We start from the raw sequence: 23,591 nt of genomic DNA on the forward strand, positions 1-23,591 counted from the left end.
AGAAATGCCAACGAGTTGAACGTAGAGTGTTTTTTCCTTCTAGTATTCTGTACTCAGAGCACTCTGCATGCTTTTCACAAGCACTATTTAGTTTTCAAGTTTAGTTAATCATAACTCTCCTTAACTTTTCATCTTCTTACTGTGCCAAAGTTTATGACATTGTAAAACCAATAAAACAAACCCAAATATCTGAGCCGCTGAAGAAGATAACGAAGCTTACCAGACATATAGAGCACTTTGTCTTTAAAACACAAAAGAGGGGTTGTAATAGGATAATTCATAAAATCTGTAGCACAGAAATTAAATAAAGAGAAAAGTACTACAGATTGCCGTAAGCCAGAATCACCTAATAGTATTAAAGAGAAAGGAATGACCGTTAGAGTCTATGAGATACTCTAAGTACCCCTCAAGGGCCTGTACATGCTTCACTTGCTTTATGTGAAGCCTTGTGTCCTTTAGAGTACAGTCTTGTTAATCAGTTCTCAAGGTCACAGCTGAATGAGAGCGTGCCAGGCTGTGCATCTGTAGAAGATACTTATTTCTGGAAAAAATTATAGTTCTATTTATGTGAAAATGATATGCAGTTATGTAGTACATAAGTCCAAACCTGCAAACACTTATCCCTGTTGACATCATAAAAAAATCCTAAACCCACAAAATTTTTTGCAGAACCAAAGTCTAAAGTATCAAATGCGAATTGCCCAAGGTGCCTGCACACCAATCGCAGGTTCTCCATCTGACAGGACAAGATGCTGAAGGTGAGAGGAAGTAGACCCACCATGATAATGTGTCATTCCCATTGAAATCTGGGTAACTATAGGAATGGCAGGATGGGATGAAGACCAGTAGTAGATTTAGCTTTGCTCTCCTCTTCCTCCCTTATGTTGCCCAGTGCAGCTTCCTCTTCCATTAAAGGAGGAGTTGGCAGAAGAAAGAGAGACTGGCCAAGAGGGCATAGCAGGGAGCAAACTGCAGCTCTGAGCAGTCATTCCATTTCTCCACTGATCCCAGGACAGTACAGCTTATACAGCATCTTTGAGGAGACTTACATTTTGCTAAGTGAACCATAACAAATTATTAAGTATCAATATGTGGCCAGACAATACTAAAATTAGATTTCTGAAAGTACAGTTTCAATAAGACAATATAGGCATTATAAAAATTGTGAAATATCTATAACCCAATAAAAAAGTGGACAAAATACCCTATCCAAGAAAAAAACCCAAACCAAACAAAACCAAAAAAACCCAAAAAAAAACCCACAACAAAAAAATCCAAACAGCTTTCCTGGCTTTGTTTGAAGAAATTTGCCAGCCAAAGAAATATAACGAAGCAAGTAGCTGAAATAAAAATGGATCGCATAGTTAAGCTGCTAAAGAAAGAAGGGGAGAGAGTTACCCTAGTCTGACATTACTCAAGGATCAGTTGTCTCCCAAGAGCGATTCAAATGAGGAAATCTTACTGATGGGAAGGAGCTTTAAATGGCTGTTAATACCGTCCCGACCTGTAATTCCTAACAATGATAATGGAATATTCCACTGGAGGGCGATTTAGGGGAGAACGAGTCCAAAGGTTTCAGCAGACTCAAAAAAGAGATAAATGTTTCTGACGCAAGATGGTAACCGCCAGTGACCGAGGCATAAGAAGGTCACTGGTTCTTCCTGAGAAGCAGCTTAACCACCCTGCCATTCACATCTGTAGGACCTGGTAGGGACCAGTTTATCCAGGTGCACTCTCATGACCATTCTTCACTAGCCATGGAGACCACAAGTACCTAGAGTCAGAATGCTTACTCGAAACTTCCTCTACCCCAAAGGACCATTATACTTACCTTTGAAAGGTGGTGAAAAAAATTAAGCTTTTAAGAAAAATCAGTTTGATTTAATACCTACTGCAGTATTTTCATTTCTTTTTAAACATGATTATTTTAGTAGATACACATACAAAAATATGCCTCCACAGAACTATAACAACTATTTTGGCTGAAATTATAGACATATTTGAAGTACAAGACAGAAATAGAAAACTTGAAAAGTCAATGATGGAGGTCTTTAAAATGCTTTTTGTCTCTCCTTACTTTGGTATTTTACTTTAAACACAAGCTTAAACTACAAATGCACTGAACCAAATAAATTACTTTCTGAGACTGTTTTATCTTTATGTAACCAGACTGAACAATACTGCAGCTTCACTTTCACTACATGCTTCCTGATCAGCACATGGTCTGATTCCTTTTGAGGCATATATACCAAAAGTGAATAAATATAACTTCTTTTGTCAGAAAATCCAATGCAAGTCAGCCAGTTTGGAGGCTCTGTAGGGAGCAAAGGTATAGTCTTGCTCACGAGTATAGTTCAAGATTGACATCAGCATTGTCAATCCGTTTGCAACAACAGGTTGGCCAGATTCACAGAGGTAACATCTCTGAGCGCAGTCAGCTTTGCTGTACAGTGTATCTCGAGAGGCTGGTTCTGGGTTTCTTGGCAGCTGTTTGTATGATATTGGCTTTAGCGATCACAGAGAATGTACCTTATGGGAAGAGGTTTGACTGTTCTTTTGTTACTGCGAACAAAACTAGAAGAAGAAAGAGGAACGGAATTTGCAATTTGAAAAATGCAAATGGCATTTGCATGCCAAAAAAGCACTGTCTCTGGTTCCTACTTTTACCAGAAATATGGGTGGATTTGTCTCCTGTGCAAAGTGAAATAAGAATAGTGTAATTACTGGGGAGGAAAAATGTTTAAAAATGTAATGCACTTCAAGTAACTAAAGATCACTTATAAAGAAGAAAGACAAAAGAAGAAACAAGTACATATACTTATGTATATATATGCATAAATGTTTATATATGTATAAATATGTTATTATATATAAATACATATGAAGAAATTAATCAAAGTTCCATTTTGCTTAATAAACATGTAGGAGTACACATGCTTAAAGTGACACAGAACTGAAACTGACTCAGAGGAGGTTTTTTTTAATGGTTATATCTGTAGAAAAACTCTGGGGAGGCTCTGAAATCTTTGCACAAAGAAGCTAACTCAAGTATTCAGCAGAGTAGGCATCATTTTTCTGTTATCTTGCTATCTAGCTATGCACGCTTTCTCTACTATTTTAATCAGTATTCACTAATACTGAAATCTTCTATTAGCATTTCCAACCACAGTCACAGTTGATCTCTGGAGATCAACTGGAAGACAGGTCTCCACAAGAGAAAGTTATACCAGTGTTATTGGAGAAATAATATTAAAAAAAAAAATGAACACCTTTTGTTGGACAACTGTACTAGTTTTCATCCTGCTTACTGCATTTCAGTGTATGCCCATAAGGAATTACTTTAAAATAAACTAAAATAAACATCTCAAGTGAAAATAAAAGACTTAGCATAGGAGTTTGTACCAATATAAAAATGTGTTTTAATTGGTGCCATTTGTCTTGTAGTATTCTTACGTTGACTTGCCAGAGCAATATCGCTACCATTTACTAACTTGTACTGGGAAAATGATCATTCCCTTAATGGTCTCCATTTTCATCAGTCTTCAGGTGTCTGCAGGCAGCTCCCTTAACATGTCACAGACACTGACTGAACTTAAGAAAACTCCTATGATTTATTTCTTGTCATTTTCAAACCACATTGCAAATCAGCATCTTTTTGCACCAAGTTCATAACAGTTACTTCTAAACAATTTTAACTTGACTCTGCCTATTTTTCAAGTTCTACCAGGGGACTGAATTTATTTTCGTTATCCTTGCCTGACTTGCCATGGATTAAGGAAAATTTAGTTGTGTTGATGTCTTAGTTGATAATGAACTTAGCCCGTCACATCACAATTTACACTAAAATGTTTACTGTCATTTATCATTATACAACAATGATACTGTTATTACAATCATTTAGTATTTCAACATTGCTGAGTTTTACACTAAACATGTATTTAAGTTTATTAAATGAAGTTTTATGCAAACATATTTATTTGGAAGAAAAAGGAATTTCTCTGCAGAAGATCCAAGAATGAACTGTACTGGTTTCTCTTATAGAAGAAAATAATGACTAGACTCTTTGTGAGACTGGCTTTAGAAATTGTCTCATCTTCAGTCAACCTTTAACAACATCCAAAAAACAAAGGAGAGGAAGAGGAAAAAAGAGGTATGAATGATCACGAGCTGCTAACAACAACAACAAAATTATTTCTAGCTAATAAATTCCATTAAAGTTCCATCAATTGCTTTTGAATGATTACAAGACTGTAATGCACTGAGTGCTTTGCATGCTCAGTTGTTTACAACTGTTGATAGAAAATGCGTGAACTATTTTCCTCACACTGATGTCAACTCAGTACAGTGCTATGCCCATTTATTCTTCACCACGGTTTATAGAGAAATAAAACAGTAAGTGTGCCCATTTATTATACATATATAAATGAACATATTTCTTGAACATATTTCTCAATCCCTCCTTGTTTTCCCAGACAAAACTTTGTACCCATATGGCCCTGAAATTGCTACACATCAAAAATATTTTTCTAGAGTTTGGGATTAGTACCTTGCCTGAGACATCTATTGAAAGCAATATGTACAAACTTGCCATTAAATTTCATACATGTTATTTTCCTAAAATGTTTATATGAATTAGGCATTTATGATATCTGATAACAGTCCCTACTGAGCTATTACACTGAGGAATTGAATGGCTATTAAAGACATTACCTAGGACAACAGTTACTGTTCTATATTAGATCATTAAGTGACTCTATGAAGTGTCAAGCAACATTTAATAAAGTTGCCTACATATTATGACAGGTTGTCTGTCTTATGAATAGCCCTTCATGTGTTTGATTTCAGAAATTACCTCTTGGTACTTTTGCCTAATACAGCTGTTTTCAATTTTAGCCAAGTTTCTACAAATGAAAATTTTTCTGCCATGTACATATTTAGGTTTTAGCTGCCGGGCTGCTTCATTCTTTCTCTAATATTTTCACTTTTGTTTCTCTATGCTGTAAATGCCAACTGTATCTTCCACAAACACTTTTTTCCTTTCCAAGTTTTGCTAAATTACAATAATAAGAGTTTGACAGTACTGCTGTAGCAGATGTCAATGATCTTGCTATGATTTTATGACTCAAAAATAACCTAGAAAAAAAATGAACCATAGTGGAAAGCAAATGTTCACGTTCCTTTTTTCTCTATAGAGCTTTATGAAGCCAAATAGTCTATATTTATTTTTCTGTATATCTAAAGCTAGTTACATACATTCTTGTAGATTTTATCCAAGACATAGCAGCCTAAAAGGATTATTCAATTATCAATGCAAATGCTAACAAATTACTAACTCCATGACTTTGTCAGAAATAGATTCCATAGCTCTGTTTCTTCCACATTAAACAATTGTCTTGCAAAGCCATCTTTCAAAAACTAGGCTTTAATGGACTTAGTGTTCATCTTTTTCTCAATGCCCTTTATAGGAGTGTTTAGAAATTTACTTATTTTTGACTTCTGCTTCAATAACAGCCTACACTCTCTACATCCTTTTCAGTTCACCGAGTCATCTGTATCTTCTCCATTTCTTTTGTCCTAGTGGAATGCACTTCTTTCCTAAACAACAATTAATGACAACAGACTAAAAATTTAACTTCTCAAAACTAAATTCAATTAAATAGATACTCGTTAGTAGCAACTAAAATAATTTATGCTCAACATATATTCTTTCTCTCTAGGACACTGAAAATAAGGAATAAAACAAAAAGGAGAGTTGGATAAAACTGAGATTGGGAAAATTAAATTGAGGAGATGTACTGTATCTCATATGAAGTTAGAAATGCATATTACATAAATCAATTCACAATAGAAGAAAAATTCAGTTGTGACTTTCAAATATTCCTAGCAGTGGGTGTTTCAAAACACTTAAACGTATCAAAAAGTCATATATACCTATACGCACAGACATATGTATGAGTTTAAAAAAACAGCAGCGAGTCAAGACACTCCCTTCCATGACTCTTTCCTACCTTTGTTAAGTTCTGTCAGTTAAGCCGAAAATGAATGCAATTTTCTGTCTTTACTACTTCTGCTGATGTTCAGTTAATGAGGACAGTGTAGTTCTGCCCCCAAGTAGCTGGAGGGCAGCTGTGAAGGGGTCATGGCTGGGAAAGTTGGAAAGGTGTAACAATAAGTACACTCCTTGTTTGATACCGTGGACTGTCTCAGGGACGCGCTAGATTTCAAATCTGCCTCAGTATAGTAGAAACAATATAAAACTGTGAGTAAAACAGTAAGCACAGCAACATTCTTCACAAAATCAGCTGCTTAGAGAAATTAAGATTTATATAAAAGTTTAAAAGACCTGTTTGGTTTTTTCATACATGCTCCATATGTGTACATATACATTTTTGTGTATGTATACACAACTAAAATACAATGCTTTATCTGAACTATATTTGGAAATGAGTTTCACACAATAAAGGCATGTTATTTCTCTATACTTAACTTTGTTTCCAAAGAACTTTTATGTCTCCCATCTTCCATCAATGATTCATTAATGACACATTGAATGTTAGTTACTAAATGTCAATTCATTAAAAACATTAAAGCGATGACTTTTTTTTTAAAAGGTCAGACTTCTTATTGTTGCATTTGGTTTTGTAAAATTTTCTTCAGCTGTCACCTATTCACATTCAATTCCTTATCGTTGCTTATTTTTAAAATATTATAAAAGAAAGTTGGAGACAGTAAAAGGCGATAGTCCAAAAGATCTCAGCTTACTGAACAGCAAGATTAGCTGACCGGCCAGCTGCTCCAGCAGACAGCAACAGCTGAAGTCCCTCCACAAAAGCTTCCAATAATACTTCAGTTGAGATCTGAAAGGAACATCTCTCTGCAATTTGTTTACCGTGTTCCTTCAGACCTCAGGTCTCTGCTGAGATTATTAGGCTTGCTAATTAGTATCACCTGTGATGGTGAGTCTTTGAAATATGGATGTCTTCCCAAAGACAACTGGATTGTGATCTCCAATAACATTTCTTATAGGTCACTATACTGCTATCAGCTGGTGATAATATTCATTGATAATAACCTTGCCTGGAGCAAAACCAACCAGAGATGAGAATTCTTTGCCTTCCGTGTTAAGGAATTCATTTTACAAAGAAAGAAAAGAAAGTCACAAACACCTGAGCCTGCAAACATCTGTGACAGAAAAGGCATACTGTGGGCTTGCAAGTTTCAGAAACCTCTCTTTGAACAACATTGCACAAGCATCTGCTACTCTGCTTTTCTTAGACATTCCAAATATATTTAAACTCACAGCACTTGCACAAAAAATATATCCATTAGGTAACATTTTTCACTGATTGCTCATATGAAAGTAGTCAGAATCTTAGGCTTCCTCAAAATATTTTGGAAGTGAGGTCCACCAAATTTTGTGCGTGGTGTACTTGGATACCTGACACGTTGCAGTTTTGAAACTATTAATTCATCCAAATACATTTAAATATTAAGTCTTTGTGTCTTGCAACATGCACTAAAATAGAGAAGTGAAGAAATCTGCAAAAACAGCTCACTGCATTAATTGTGCCTTAAATAAGAATGGGAGAGAAGGTACAAGATCTAATCTAAAGCCTACTGATAATATTCTGCAATCTGCAGGCTTCAGGTGAAACTTCAAATGAAAAATGAAATTGATATGTATTGCATCCCATAGGAAGCTGGAGATGCACATTACTGAAATAAATTCAAATTAGAAATAAAATTCACTTGTAACTACCTTGAAAATACTTAGCAGCGGGTGTTTCAGAAACATATAAACATACCACAAGTCATATATATTTGTATATATGACAGAACTTAACAAGTCATATATATTTGATAAGTGTAAAAAAAATCAGCAGGCAGTCAAGACATACCCTTCCATTTGTCCTTCATGTCAAATGTACACATATACCAAGCAAACAAAGGATTAAGGTAGAAAAACTTCTGCACCATAAAGAAGGGAAAGTAGGCAGGCTTTGTTCTCCCAGATGGAGAGAAAAGAAGTTAATGCGTTATGTTTAGCAGAAGAGATGAGTGAGGTTGCATAAAATCCTCCTCACTTGTCCCCTACCAGCAAAGGACACATACAATATGACAGTACAATAGCTTCACCTATCTATTAATTTCTTCACAAATCTGTAGATGCTGGAAGCTATCTCACTGCGATGCAGTTGCACTAAAGATGTTAATAGAGGCAAACCAGTAAGAAGTGCAATGCTGTCCCATCATCGCCATAGGGGGCTGCTCTATACTAGTGGTTACATTTCAACGGAAAGGTTAAGGCAACTGAATTCCATGCACAAGGCACATCTTCCAGAAGCCCACGGTACAAGTGTTTGAGTCTCAAACCCACAGTGTGCACCACTAAAGAAATGAAGGTCACTTACTGGCATTATTAGATTTTGTTCCCATTTCAAAATACCAACAAAAGTGCCAACAAAATGTTTTCTTTGCGCAGTTTTGTTTGTATCAGAACTCAAATATTACAGTTGTAACAATCAGTATTCTACAGGCTTACCTTATTGGGGAAAAGAAAAAAAGCTCTAAACTAATTTGTAACAGTCCTTAGTTTGATATTTGATTAATTTCTTACTTTAAATAAGTGATTCTTAAGAAATCCCATTAATTCTAGGAGCATTAGGAGAGAAAGCAGTAGACATTGTCCCTGATGGTCAAAGTACTTAGACAAAGTAGATTTAATTCTTAATGTAATCTTTTCCCATCCTCTTTGAACTACTCAAGGTATGTAAAGACAACAGAATGTAACAGGCAGAGATTGGGAGCAGAGATTGCATTATCAACACAGGTCACAGAGAGGGAAAACATACATTATATTTAGATGAGCTAAATGTAGATTAACTTGTTTGGGTTATAATGGCCCAAGGGATAATTTTAGGATCCTATACCCTAGAAGCAAAGAGAAATAGCAATTATAAATCTAGAATCAGGTGCTATTTAGTCTTCTGAAAAACATCACATGGGTAATGTCTTTTAATGGACACAGTCCGCATTTTGATCTCGGAAAGGAACAGAAGGTCTCTGGTAAAACTCTCTTCAAATAACAGCAAAATTGACCCGAATCAAATTTGTAGGACAGCTTCTTCACTTTGAAAATATTTACAGTTCAGATATGGATCCTTATCAGAAGCTGAATACTGCAAATTGTCCCTTCAGCTGCAACATTTGCTTCAACACATGAAACTGAAGATTCTGGAATTATTTGTATTTTAAAGGTTTTTGAATACCACAGCAGACCTGCTACCTCAATACTCTTTGCCATAATCACTGCTATATTCCTCCTCTGATATTCTTTTTTTCTTTAAATCCAGACTGCATCAATACCAGGTATTTAGAGAAAGAAAGAAAGGTAAGGCAAATTATTTCAGATGTTTCTAAGCAATCTTTTAAACTGTAGTAGAATAAATATTTTACTTCAAAGCAATGTACAATGTTAATGCGCGATATAGGACAGCATGCAATGGTCAGTAAGAAACTTGGCACACCATCTATATCAACAACAACGTCATAAACATCAAACCCCAAAATATTACATTACAAAAATCCTAATCCTCATAATAACCCGGGGGAGTTGGTCTTCCTTTGGCAGGTAAAATCCACAACTGAAAATCATTCACATATATATTATTGAGAAGCAAATTAATATATCCCTTACCGATTTGGAAATACTACCCCATAAAAATGAAGCTCGTGACTTTTAGTCCTGACTCTACAGTAACAGAAATGAGTGAGTAGGAGTGACAGGGAGATGGCACACACTGCTGCTGGAGGGAAAAATTTTGTAAGTTATACTGTTTCTTCAGAAAAAAAAGTAGACTGAAAAAAAAAAAAAGATGGCTGATTAAGAGCTAGTGAGAGGTTTTGGAGGCTCAAAGTAGTCCCACCAGAACCAGATTAACACACAGTTATCCCTAACTACATGCAGAGTCATGCATTCTTTATTGACTGAAGGAGAAGAGAGATGTCTACTGAATTTCTAACAGGACTTCCTATAGTACAGTCACTTTGAGTTTTTCTCTCGAAGTACTGACCTTCTCCGATACTCTCCTGCCCATGGAGTCTAATGTGATCACAGTCTGAATTGATTTGGCTGAAAAGAATTATGACAAAGACCTTACATCGCAGTTATCCTTGAAGAACATCCAGCATGTGCACTTCTAACTCTCACCACTAGCAAACTGAAGCTCTCACTTAAAACTCTAGTCCGAATAGCAGAAAAACGTATTACAAGATTCCATTGTCTAAACAAAATAAAACTTTTTTTGTCCAAGATTATGAAGTAGGTATTTATTTGATAAAAAATTCTGATAACACAACAACAAATACTTCTCATTCTGGAGAAATCTTTCTACCTATTTAGTGACAGCAAGCCCTATATATCTTTTACACTTATCTGTATTTGTTGGAAGCTAAAAATAACGGTGCCTTTAGGAATTGTACCCTGCCTAGTTTGTGGAAGATGACATGAGACACTTCTGTTCTGCACATTTTATTTCTACACTGCTTAACACTGCTGTTATTCCTGAGTCTGATTTATGGGTACCCTGGGGTACTCCTAACCCCTTTTGATGTTATTTCTACTAGAAACAGTTGACAAAAGCAGATCTCCCCTTGAGGATTGCACAGTTTTAGTATTTGTTTCAACTTTCAGCCATTTGCTCAACCTATTAAGAGCCTCTTCAAAGACATAAAATAGCAAACCATCACCTTGAATGCTACAGAAAAATATAAATGCATAAAGGCTGCCAATTCACACTAACTCCGCTGTAGATAAGCAGAATACATTGGAAGGCATTACACTACATGGAATACTGCCTATGGATTTAGCATAACCCTACAAGGGTATTTGGCTCTGAAGTATTTCACTCTGTTGGTCAGAGCTGTATGAAAATATTCATATCAAATATAAACCCAAGGCAAACAGAAAGTGTGCCTAATGTAAACCTGAGAATAAAAATGGGCAATAGGCTTAAGCATTACTTCCCCTTTGTAATTTTTTCTATATACCATAGAGTACACTACTGCTTTAAATAAGATTTTTATGAGCTCTGTAAACCTTGCTAAAACCATACATATGCCATGCCAAGAATCTGGGAACTTAACTGCTCCGCCTGTGGTGGACTAACTGTCCGTGATAAATGGATGGAAACAACTAGAGAAATGATATATCTTGCCATGAACAATAATATTTAAGAAATTTGCAAATAGTACCTGGTTGTCACCTTTTCCTGTTTAAATTTTTTCAGCAAAAAGGAAGAAAAATGTATTTTGATGAACAGACACAGATTTTTGATTTTACTGTAGTGAACCTAATAAAAAGTAATACTTTATGTACCAAATACAGTTATTCCTATTTTCCACCTGAATGCTACAGAATGATGAAAGTAGGTTTCACAAAATATTACAAACTGCAGTGCCCTGGATGCTACTTTTCAACTGCATAGGAGTATTAGAAAGTAATCACTAGCGCAAATACATATAGTCACTGAATGTTTAACTAAAGCAAAAAGGTTATGGGTATTTGTGTAATTTCTTTGAGTTATATATAAATATTCCAAGAATGCTAGGTTGGAGAAAATAATTAGAAACTCAAAAAACTGAGCAGAGATTTCATAAGTAGCACAAAAATTTACAATGACCTCTGTGCAACACTGATAAATGATTTCAGTGTCTGATCTCTAGCTCTTTGCAAAATGCACTTATCTTTGACCATCCCTGCAATTGGAAAAAAAGAAAATCAGAAATAGAAACTAAAATAATTTATTTCACAGCTTTAACTGGAAAATTATTTTGTTCACCTAAACATACATGTAAAATTATATTTTAACAACTCACAAGACTGGCCACCCAAAAAATAAAATAGAATAAAGTCATCTGGGTACCTAATTCAGTTCTTGGTATCACCTACAAATGTTTAACGTTACACAAAACTGCATAATAAATTTCTATTGCTTTAAAAATCAAAGTTCAGAAAGATAATCAGCATTTAGTGTATGGATACATTCTCAAAACTTTAGAGTTATCACAGAAACGTGTATCAATATTTTTACATGATGAGACAGAACAATTTTCTTCCATTTTAGTTCCTCTAACATTGCCTAGAGAAGGGGTTTTTAGACAAGTTTTTTCTTATTATTCGTTTTCTTCTGGGTTGTTTTTTTTTCTTTTCTTTTTAAAGAGACAGGAATGCTTAACAAAAATACAGTAAGTTGTCAGGAATAGACAACTTTTACTGCAGTCTAGAAATACTTGATTTCTTGAGAACCCAGCGAACACAGGTCCTGGAGACAGATACCATTTATCCCATGAAGCTCAGTTGTTAGTTTAGCAGTTTTACCCCTTCATTGTACTTCATGGTGTTTGGTGACGTCTTCTGACATTTCCCGAGCCCTACACAGGGAATACTAGGACATGAATAACACTTTTCCATGCCATCTTACCACTAGGATAAAAAGTATACTTTCATTGCAGATCTAGTTTCAGCAATGAGTCTTTGTGTTTCAGCTTCAAGATTATCCCAAGCTGGCTGTGATGAACAGCCAGGCTACCTATCACAGTACTGTGTAGGATATGTCAGTTGTTGCAATTTGGCTTGGGATCAGGAACCAGCCATCGGCCCTCTTTCATTTAGCAGAACAGACATATACTAGGGCTCTGCAATGCAGTAAGCCAAATCATTCCTCTTGCCCAGTGAATTGTTGGAAGCAACAGGAGAACTAGCCACTTTTAAGTAGGTTAGTCTGTACCCTCCCTGCAAAATGCTGAGGTACCGATTTGAGAGAGACTGATATTTGGCCTTTAACTGTATGTAGGAGCCAGTTCTGTAAATACACCACAGACCACGCTGCCAAAAACAGCTCTTTCCAGAAGACACACGATATGAATCAGTACAGAGTTCAAGCATCCATTGCAACTTCTCTCTTTTGACCAACAACTATCACTTTGCAATTCTCTCTGGTATACATTTTCACGTAAGGAATGGTGTGCTACATGCACTGAGGCAGAGTCAAGGTACAATAGTTTCATGTTAGTTAACCATGAAAGAGAGGAGAAACTGAAATAATATTGCCTGCTTCCCACTGATTTCATCTTTTGCAGTTCTACAGGCCAGTAACAAAGGACCTTCTCATGGGTGGGAGAAGATTGGGATGTGTGCAGGAAAAGAGAGGTCACCCACAAAATCTTACGAAGGATACAATAAGGCAGAAGAAAATATCCTCTTCATCATTTCACTGCACCACTTGAGAAATGAGAGAGGAAATCTACACCTAGAGCTCTAGGAAGTATGAGAAGTCAAATTCTGGCTACATAAACTTATTAGTGCATTTACAACCTTTAAAACTGCAAGAAGCCTGCTGGAGTACCCTCATGCTCACTCTTGGGATAACTGATTTCACTGCCTCCTGCCAAAAAGTTAATTCCATGGCCTACAAGACATACTGGGTCAGAAGAGTATTCCCCTGACTTTTGGGAGATTAAAGGGGATACAACTGCTCTGTAGGCTGTTTTTGTAGTATCTGCCATCTAATCCTCATCTCATGCCACAGGCTTTAGAGATCTTGCTATGATCAAATAAAATCTGTCAGCCATTCAAAAAAATAAACTGAACTTTCATTATCTAAAAAGCATCTCTATGCTCCATAACAGAAGAGAAACCTATTTATGAACAACTGAATCTGCTATGCAAAATGAAGAGAAGACTGAAAGACTTACTATGTGTATGAGTAACTTCAAAGAACCTGTTGTACCCATCTGTCCTGGTTTCAGCTGGGATAGAGTTAACTGTCTTCCTAGTAGCTGGTACAGTGCTGTGTTTTGAGTTCAGCATGCGAAGAATGTTGACAACACTGATGTTTTCAGTTGTTGCTCAGTAGTGTTTAGACTATAGTCAAGGATTTTCCAGCTTCTCATGCCCAGCCAGGGCACAAGAAGTTGGCACAGGACACAACCAAGGCACCTGACCCAAACTGGCCAATGGTATATTCCATACCATGTGACATCCCATCTAGTTTAGGAACTGGGAAGGGGGGGGGGGGGGGGGCAGGGAATCGCTGCTCAGGGACTGGCGGGGTGTCGATCGGCGGGTGGTGAGCTATTGCCCTGCGCATCATTTGTACATTCCAATCCTTTTATTACTACTGTTGTCATTTTATTAGTGTTATCATTATCATTATTAGTTTCTTCTCTTCTGTTCTATTAAACCGTTCTTATCTCAACCCAGGAGTTTTACTTTTTTTTCCCCGATTTCCTCCCCCATCCCATTGGATGGTGGGGGAGTGAGTGAGCGGCTGCGTGGTGCTTAGTTGCTGGCTGGGGTTAAACCACAACACCATCACGGATAGATAACTAGGAATTGCTAGTGCCTTGTCAGATGCTCAGGCACCCAAATCCTACTCTGTTTCTTAGGGTACTTGGTCAGAACTCCTACAAACTTTTAGAAATAAAATCATTTAAGATCAATTAACAGCATCTCAGAAGGAGTCCTGTAAGCTGGAAAGAATCTGAACAGCATGAGGCCAAAAGGAAGATGTGTCTTCCTTCCCTATTTAGTGCATAAATCCAATAAGCTTATTCATAAATAAATTTTCCCAGATTGTGTGTTGAGATAAAAGTCGACTGAAACTTAGGTCTCCAATAGTTATGTGATGCCTTAATTAAAATTAATGAGAATTGATATGCTTTTGTGACATGTCAATAAATAATCCCACTAAACTTTACTAGTACAGTTTAGGAAGCCAATAGTTCCAGGAACAGTTCAGCTAAGCAAATCCAGAAAATTATGTCTTACCTCTTCCTTTCCTTTGGGACTTTGCCACAAAACAGAGGAAAAAAATTACAACTTCACGAATATGGGTGAATAGCTCTGTACTGAATATATCAATTCAGGAAAATGTCAACATATCCATTTCAAATTTGATAGAAATAATTATAATCAGTTCTCAAGACTAAGTAAGCATATTTATGGCTGATATTCCTCCCTCTTGTTCTTGGGAAAAGGAGAAAGCTGGGGTCAGAATGGAAACTTCATATTATCCTTAATTACAGAGAGGTTAATACTGCTGCATACCTAACCACTGGGGACAAGCTATCTAAGTAATTCAACATGTACTGTCTGCAAGGGAGCCTCTGAAAGAGACACATGGCAATGCTGTAAATGCTGTGTACATGGGAAGTGATGGACACCATACTCTTCAATGCACAATTATCTTTTAATCTCTAACTGAGACTAATTTTCTTGAGCCAAATACTGTCAGCCACCAATCACCTGCTATCAATGCAGTAGCACGCAAGCACAACATAATATAATCATACTAGCTCTGGGATAGAATCAGAACAACCTACTATTTTCAATAGGAAGCTTAATTCCAGGAATCCAGCTTTTCTTCCCCCAAAAGATATCTCCTAAAAGTTTCATTCACACTTCATGCCATCCTTTACAATTTTTCTAAATTCATTCTTCTATTGCCAAATGCAGACCAATCAACAGCAATACTTAAAGTGTATAACATGGTGTTATTAGTTTTGAGGTTCCACCTCAAAACATCTCTTAACCACTAGATAAATATGTTTCAGGTAATTCTTCACAACAACAGTAGCTGCCCTTCTCGGGCAATTGCTTTTTAATCCATGCATTTGTAAGTAACGGTATTCTTGAATGTATGTGCCCAAATACCATACAGTAAGATGGATTACAGTATTTAAAACTGCAATAAACAAGAACATGAGAACAGATGCATCATAACGAATTCTACTTTGATTTATAAAACAAACACCAAAAAGTTCCTTTCTGCAGGAACAGTTTGTCCCCCGAAAAATTGGGCTTTCTTCCTCTGGCTTTTAAATGCAGATTAGCAGCAAAGACCTACACACTTAAGCCACTATCTTGAGCACTTGACGTTGTAGTTAGAATTTAAACAGTCAGATTTGCACCTATAACTCAACTCAGGTACAGAAACATAAATTGTAATCATATCAGCAAATCAAAGAGCACACCTAAAAATGTGGCCCATTTTCCACCATGATACCAGGGAGGGGGGAAAGTGTTTAAAAAGGAACACCAGCATAGGAAAAAAAGCTCTTTGAAAGTGATAAGTAGTCTGAAGCACTGAGACCATGCTTCTCTGACACTTTTTGTTGTACTTACCTAATATCTGTGCATGTTATACATGTGATACAGCGACTGTTTGTTGTAACGAGGTTCAAAGCCACAGATGTTTCACTGTCAGTTGTTGGGTGTGCTCCACATTTAAAGTAAAACTCCTGAAATATTGAAGGAGAGATAAAGAGAAGATTACATACCTGCTGCTCATGTCCTCCCTTTATCTTAGCCTAACTGACATTTGAGACAACAGACAAATCACCACTGCCAACAGAAAAGGAGGACAATCATTAGGAAAGGTTTCCAAGGAATGAATCCCTTGCAAAAATACCAGTCTAGTTGCATATTTTGTTCAGTCATTTCCCTAGCAAAGTCGACATCTACCTGTGTACTAATTTGATATCTGTGTGATACATTCTGTGATTTTCTGGATTTACAGAAAAAAATTACTTCATCCAAGTATAGTCACCAAAGGCAGAATACTAAGCATTGTCACTATGCATTAATATTTCCTCCCTTTTTTTTTGTTACCATTTACTGAACCCCAGAACACAGAATGTTAGCTCTGAATTAGTAAAGTCTGACATTGGTTTCATGATGCTGGAAATCTATATGATACAATTTTACCATCATATTAGAGGGAAGCTCTCAAGTCTCTTGGGACACATATTGCATATGCAATTGTATATTATATTGTTTGAATTAAGTTGCTTTAGTCCATACCGCTCTATATAGCCTCTTAGACTGCTTTCATTAGCATAATAGTTTTTGCACAACTGTATGCTTTGTTCTCTTCTCCATTGCACCCCAGGGAAAACCATACCAATCATGCTGTGCTTTGATAAGAATTTGTTATAAGAGATTGTTTTAAATGTCCAAATCACTCTATGCCTATGTAAATAAAACCAGTCTGAAGACATGTGCTTTGCAATAGGAGCCACAGATTACAGTATGCAGTTTCTTTGTTCCTATGAGACCTTTTTTCCAGTATCAAATTGTGGAGGTTTGCAATGAAAACACTAAGCCTAGTATAAACGAAGTGTGAATTGGAAGGTAAGGGTATAAAAGCATCAGAAGAAATGACAAGAAGAAGGCATAAAAGAATGACAGGTGTTGATGTCATCAAGATATTAAGATGACAGATGATTCTCAAGACACCCAGACTGAGGGGAAAAAAAAAATCCTAAAAAAAAATTAAAAAGGGAAAAAAAAAAAGAATAAACTGCAGCAAAAGACTCGGAGACAGTGAATAAATCAGCAGCATTTCCTAGTGACTCACAGAGGTGGGACAGGGTAAAGGAAAAAATATTACAGTTACTGTCAACTTCTTTATGGTGCAAAAGTCACATGCAAAACCCAGCAGTAAGAACAACCCAAAAGCCGTGAGAAAGACTTGCTAGGTGGCATTTCCTAGTATCACCCCAAGTTCCTAGCTAGACTATCTGGACACGTATTTTAGTGCTTTTAAGTATGCAAGACAATGTATGTTAGAATGCAAGACAATGAGTGTGGCTGAATGAAAACAATTTTGTTTAATATAAAATCACCTTCCCCTCTATACAGCCTTGCACTTTGATATACTACAATACTGTAGTAAAATCAGAGCAGAAAAAGCTCTTTCTCACTGCCTTGAACCTTGCAGTAGGGAGTTCTTCATCTGCGAAACAGCTGTCAATTACTGTTTTTTCTCAGTGGTGATCATTTAGATATATTGTGTATTTCTACATGAGACAAATACAGTACTATGAAATAATACCTTTAAGGTGGAATCTGGTAACTGGGATATAAGAATTATTAATACAACCTTCCCCCTAGGTTAGTCAATCCTGCTTCTCAGAGCAGCACTGATATATGCAATAGATTCCACACAAATAACATATTCGAAATCCACTATACGTGAAGGACTCATTGTCTGAAGCGTGTGTTAGTAGCAGTTTAAGAGAACTAAGGGTTAAGAGTATATTTTAAAGGCAAGCCTATTTTTAAAATCAAGTAATTGTTCACAAAACTTTTGAAGTAGTCACCTGTACATATTTACATAGGGCTAACATTTTTAATAACTAAATCATCTTTCTTTCCTGCTTCATAACATCAGGAAGTAGTGCCAAGCAAGAAAATAAGCTTAAAGTCATCCTTAGACAAGACTTCAGACTTCCCATGTTTTTCTTGCTTGTTCAAGACACAGTTACACACACAGCTTTTAAATATCAGCTCAACTTGAAGCCTTTCAGCAGTTGCCAATGAGTTAATGGAACTACACGTTCATCTAGAATACATGAAAACCTTATACAATCTTTAATTTATTTTCAACCTTTAAAAATGTATCCATTAATCTTTGTATTATTTGCTAATGGGTTTTGGAGCTTGGGTTTTCTCTGCCCTTTAATTTGATTTTACTTTTGTTTGAATTAAATGGTAAGAAGGATTTATTTCAATGCAGGAGAAGTCTTGAAAATCTCTCCTTGCTTCAGTACACCTTCTGCACACAACTAAGAGAATATTGACGACTCACAAATCCAGAACAGATAAACTATGGGCAAGGAAACATACAAAAGAAAAATAATTTTTTATGAAGTTACTTACCCACTACAATAAAATTTTCTTTGGGTCACAAGCAAAAAGAGAGAGAGTAATAAAGGAAGTAAGCTCTAAAACACTTGAAATAGCTTTAGACTTTTTTTTTTTCTAAAGACCACTTGGTTTGATTATTCTAATTGCTTTTGATTATATCTCACAATGGCTATAAGTTTCTTGTCACGAAAGCTGTTTAATGAGGATGGAAGGGAAATAAAATAGTACATTTCTTATTCCATACTCTAAGATGTATGGAATATTGCCTACAACTCGGGGGCGGGGGAGACAGAAAAAAAAAAGAAAAAAAGAGAGAAGTCAAGAGTCTTGTGCTACATTTCCAAAATACTTTCTCTGTAGCATTAGGAAAATTACTTCTCTATACTTCTGTTTATCAGCCCAAAAACTGCTTGAAAAAAACTCCTCTACTAATTACATTTATGATGTGCTTTGGTGTTGCTGAATGGAGAACATTATGGAATGTGAAACCACTATTTGAAATAACAAAAGAAAATATTACCACTCTCCAAAACTATTCATTGAAAGACTCCCTGCTTGAGTAAACTGCAATTAAAGAAATAGCAAATCTTAATACTAAATGCAAACAGAACAGAGGGCTCATTAAAATTATAGACAAATAAAAAATCCCTCAAGATTATGTCAAGTATTTGTTCAGAAGAAATCTTCAAGATTAAAGAATAAAAAACTCATTTACAACAAATGTGTTGAGAATAGAAGTACAGTAAAACAAACCCACCTATAAAATATTCACCCTTGCAAAAACAAAAGCTATCAACCCACACAATGCACAATTCTATAAAATCAACACAACAGTCTATGTCTGTAGGCCTGAGACATCAGTGCTCTGATGGGAGTTCAGAAATACAGGCACAGATTGCAATCTGAAAAACTCAGTATACTGAGCGCCTGATAGTTCTGGCATAGTGTGGACTGCATTTCCACTTTTTTTTTTTTTTTTTAAATCATAATAATGCACTTTCCAATTGTTTGAAGGATTTTAAAAGTCATGAACTCAATTAAGTTTCCAGTTACAAGTAAAAATTTATGTGCCCTGGTTTTACACATTGTGTAAATAAAGAATCCACAAGTATTTATTTATTACATCTACCAGATTTCCCACAGACTTATACTTCTTGTGATGCAAGCACAACCTTTTCATGCCAGGGCATATATGTATGAAGTTATGCAGAAAGATAACGCATCAACACAAGTTGCTTCTGAACTGATTCCACTAATGAAATTGCTGAGCTTAAAACAGAAGGGGGAAGAGTTTAGCCACTTCTCACACCACATCCTTGCATGTCATGAGACATGTAAATGTAGCTATTCTTTTATTTAGTCTTTCAGCTGGTGTACAACAGCCTAAGAAGGGAAATTTGCTGGATTGTTTAACCTAAATCATTTATGTTCCAAGGTTAATCTCCAAGCAGGTGTACAGACCTTGGAGCCAGCCAATTTGGGACTAACCCTCTAATTTTGTCACACACATATAAGCAGTTGTTACTTCTTAACATTGACATCAAAATGCCTCGTTATACTTAACTTATGTTATGCTATATAAGACAATATTTTCAGAATTCTAACCTTATCAAAAAAGCCCCCTATGGAATAACATAAAAGGGATGGGCAAAGATTCATGCAGTCTACATCACTACCTGACCACTTCCAAAATATTTTAAAATAGAAGAAATCATATTATTCCTCCTTTCTGCACTTGTGTTCTCATTTGGTACTTTTTTTTTGTTTGTTAAGTATTTCTGTTCAGCAATGAGTAAGGTTGTCAAGAAATTACTGTGAAAGCAAAGACAAAATTTAGTGCTTTTCTTAGTTCTGAAAGTGAGTAGTTCTATGGTCACCTTCTACTGCAGTGAATAACTTTAGATCATTTTCTTGCCTAAAGGCATAGGTCCCATGAAATTGTGAACATTCTATTTAACACTGCAAATGTCTTCCTTTTGGCAGTGTATCTGATAGATTGTTATTCGGAGAAGGGAGCAGGCATTGCTCCTACATACTTTGTCATATTCTTCACTCCTGTTATCGCTTTTGTGTCACACAACATCATAAAAAGTGCAAGGGGGAAGAAAAGGTTTGAAGATACATAGTCAGTGTTAGCTACTTTTTATGACACTCAAGAAGAAAATGCTCAAATTTATAAAAAAAAAAATCTCTTTGATATTTTACCAGAAATATCTCTCCCTAAATTCTGTGTTTTCAAATAAAGCAGGGGTTTGCATACCCCTAAACTGCTGATAAGCTAACTGTCTTCTATATGGTCAAGTAACCAACGTTAATAAAAGACCAAAGCCATACCCAAACCATCAGTGGGAAGCCAGGATCAGAAACAGAATAAGGCCCAGAAGAAACTTTACCCTTTTGATTCGTTTACTGCACTGTCAGAAAAAAACCCCACTGCTCTTTGATAACAAGTATCAAGATAGCCTGCACCTCAGCTGATATACAACATATACACATAAAAAAACCCAGGTTCCTACCTCTGCTTCTCATTCACTACTAAGCTGGTTAAAAATCCAAAGCCTTTGCATTTCATTCCCTTTTCTTATTAAGCTACAGAACAAGGTGGAGGTCCTATGGTATTTTTCCCCTGAATTACCCACACACGTGTTTATTTAGGACTAATAGGCAAAGCCATTTATTAATATGTGTTATAGCTGTTGAAGGTGGAGTTTACATTTTTCAAATTATCAGCACTCTTAAATGTCCTTTCATCTGTACCACCATAATTCTTCCCCTGAATGAGAGAAAACTTCATGCCATTGTGGCACACTCCTGTGATAATGCTTCATTTCCTTTTCCAACTGAAAAAATAAGTAGATATTCAGTGGGTCTGAGGATAGATTGAAAGAAATCCACTTCAGAACAGCTGTGGAATTAAATATTTTTTCTGGTATGTTCTGGGACAGACTGGGTTCAGCTCTGCATGGGAACACTTTAAGGTTCCCACATCCCAGAAGAATTGCAGGCATTGGCTTTCCGGGCCATAGGAATATCTCTGTGGTGAAAGTAAATAAAAAAAAAAATAAAAAAAAAAATCTGTAAAACATCACAGTTCATGTGTAGAACAAGACATTGCTTTCAAAGTTAAAAAAGTAAAAAGTGTTAGAAAAGTTGTTTGAATTACACTAGCTAACTAATATGAGGAAGGCTGTACAGCCAAAGAATAATTCTTAGACATTATGGCAATCAAGTCTTAAATGATTTTGCGATAGGCTCATGAGCGTGTTGTACACGATAAGACACGTAAGATTGCTCCACTTTCTTCTGTGAGCCCACAGTATTTTGACTAGCTTTGGTTACTGGAAGACATCTTTCTTAAAATAGTGGTGTGCACTACCAACTTCCCAATTCCCTCATGCAGCTCAGCAGATACTACCAAGAACCTCAGATCAGTTATTGAGCATTGCGAACATCACCTAGTACCAATTATTTGGTGAATGTTACTCTGCTTAGTTTGTTTTTACTAAGCAATGACTCTGAAACCTGAACAGCAGTTAAGATCAAAGGGAGAACGTTATTATTCCAGTTTTTTCAATATAATTGGGTTTAGAGTCAAAAACCGCAAAAAAAAAACCAAAAGCATTCCTATAGCTACCTGAATTTCAGACAAGCAAAGTCTTCGGTTTCTTTTGTTTGGAGTTCACCTGGAACTGTTATTGCAACACTCGTAGCTGAGAAACTAACCTTAGGCTCTGCTCCTGTCATTGGGATTACTTTCTTTTAAGATGATCTTCGTTTAAGAATATTTCTTTCCTACTTGAGGGTCTAATCAAAATCAAACCTTCTCTCTGTGGATTTCCTGTGATTCATAAACTCGATGCTTGATCGTGATATCAATAATGTAAACGCTCTTCCACAGGGCAGCTGAATTCCCTGAGCTAGGAAATACAACTGCCCCTTGGACATGGCTAGCTGGATCCTCTCCCTAGGCAAAGGACCGATAAATACAGCTGTCAGGGACTGCCTCAGCAGTTATGGACAAACAAACAGTTAACTCATTTTAAGGGAAAGGATTTGTGCATAGTATTAGACCAGCATTCAAGCTGCAGCATGTAAGTCCTTAAGTACTGTTTCAGTGTTAAAGAAATACACCAATCTATCCCTACAGAAAGTAGTATAATACGTGTGATTAATTCCTAATTCTCTATAAAGATTAAGCAGTACGATAATCAAGGTTATTAGGTGCCAGTGGATTTGAAGGTCCTTAGCATAGATTTTAGGAATACTGCAATGCAAAGACTAAAGGTGTTTGTCATTTTAACCATTCACATACCAATACTAATATGAATCTTTCAAAAGCATAATCACTATGCTTAGACAACATTTCTTTGCCATAAAAAAATTCTTCAAGTTATTTTTCTATTTGCAAGAGAAGATCCTGTGAAAAACTCAGCATCTGATCTCGGACCTACATATTCAGAATGGAATCTGAATAATCAGCAAGAATAAAAATAAAAGGATGCCACCAATACCAGCATATTTTATATACATTTCTATAGAAATTTTCCCATCCCTTACACTTTCAAATCCACAGAATCTCTGCTGTAGAACACGCAGTAGAAGCACAGCATGACAGTTCATGGACACTGTAAGAAGTGTGAACTTTGAAAGAAATGTCTTTATGGGATGCAAGGAGAAAAACTGATATCCCAGGAGAGTGCACATATTATATATTAAGTCTTGTTAATATACTGCTGATAATTAAGCTGAGCTCAAAGATAAGTTGAAACATCTTTTGATGTGAAGAATGACAACAAAGTGCTGATATATTAAATTTAAATGTCTATAAGAAGCATATATTTATTTAATTTGGCAAGAGACAAAAGCAGCATAAAAATGT

General features: G+C 36.1%; 1 protein-coding gene across 1 annotated transcript in view; it reads right to left on the reverse strand.

Annotated features, from left to right (window-relative positions):
* The window catches only part of PRKN (parkin RBR E3 ubiquitin protein ligase), a 787,949-nt gene that overhangs the window by 361,754 nt on the left and 402,604 nt on the right, over window positions 1-23,591 (reverse strand). The window contains exon 6 of the mRNA XM_049801652.1: window positions 16,187-16,302. Within this exon, the coding sequence (XP_049657609.1) occupies window positions 16,187-16,302 (116 nt within the window). The remainder of the gene's footprint in view (window positions 1-16,186; window positions 16,303-23,591) is intronic.

The sequence above is a fragment of the Accipiter gentilis genome, chromosome 5, assembly GCF_929443795.1.
Source record: "Accipiter gentilis chromosome 5, bAccGen1.1, whole genome shotgun sequence".
NCBI lineage: Eukaryota > Metazoa > Chordata > Aves > Accipitriformes > Accipitridae > Astur > Astur gentilis.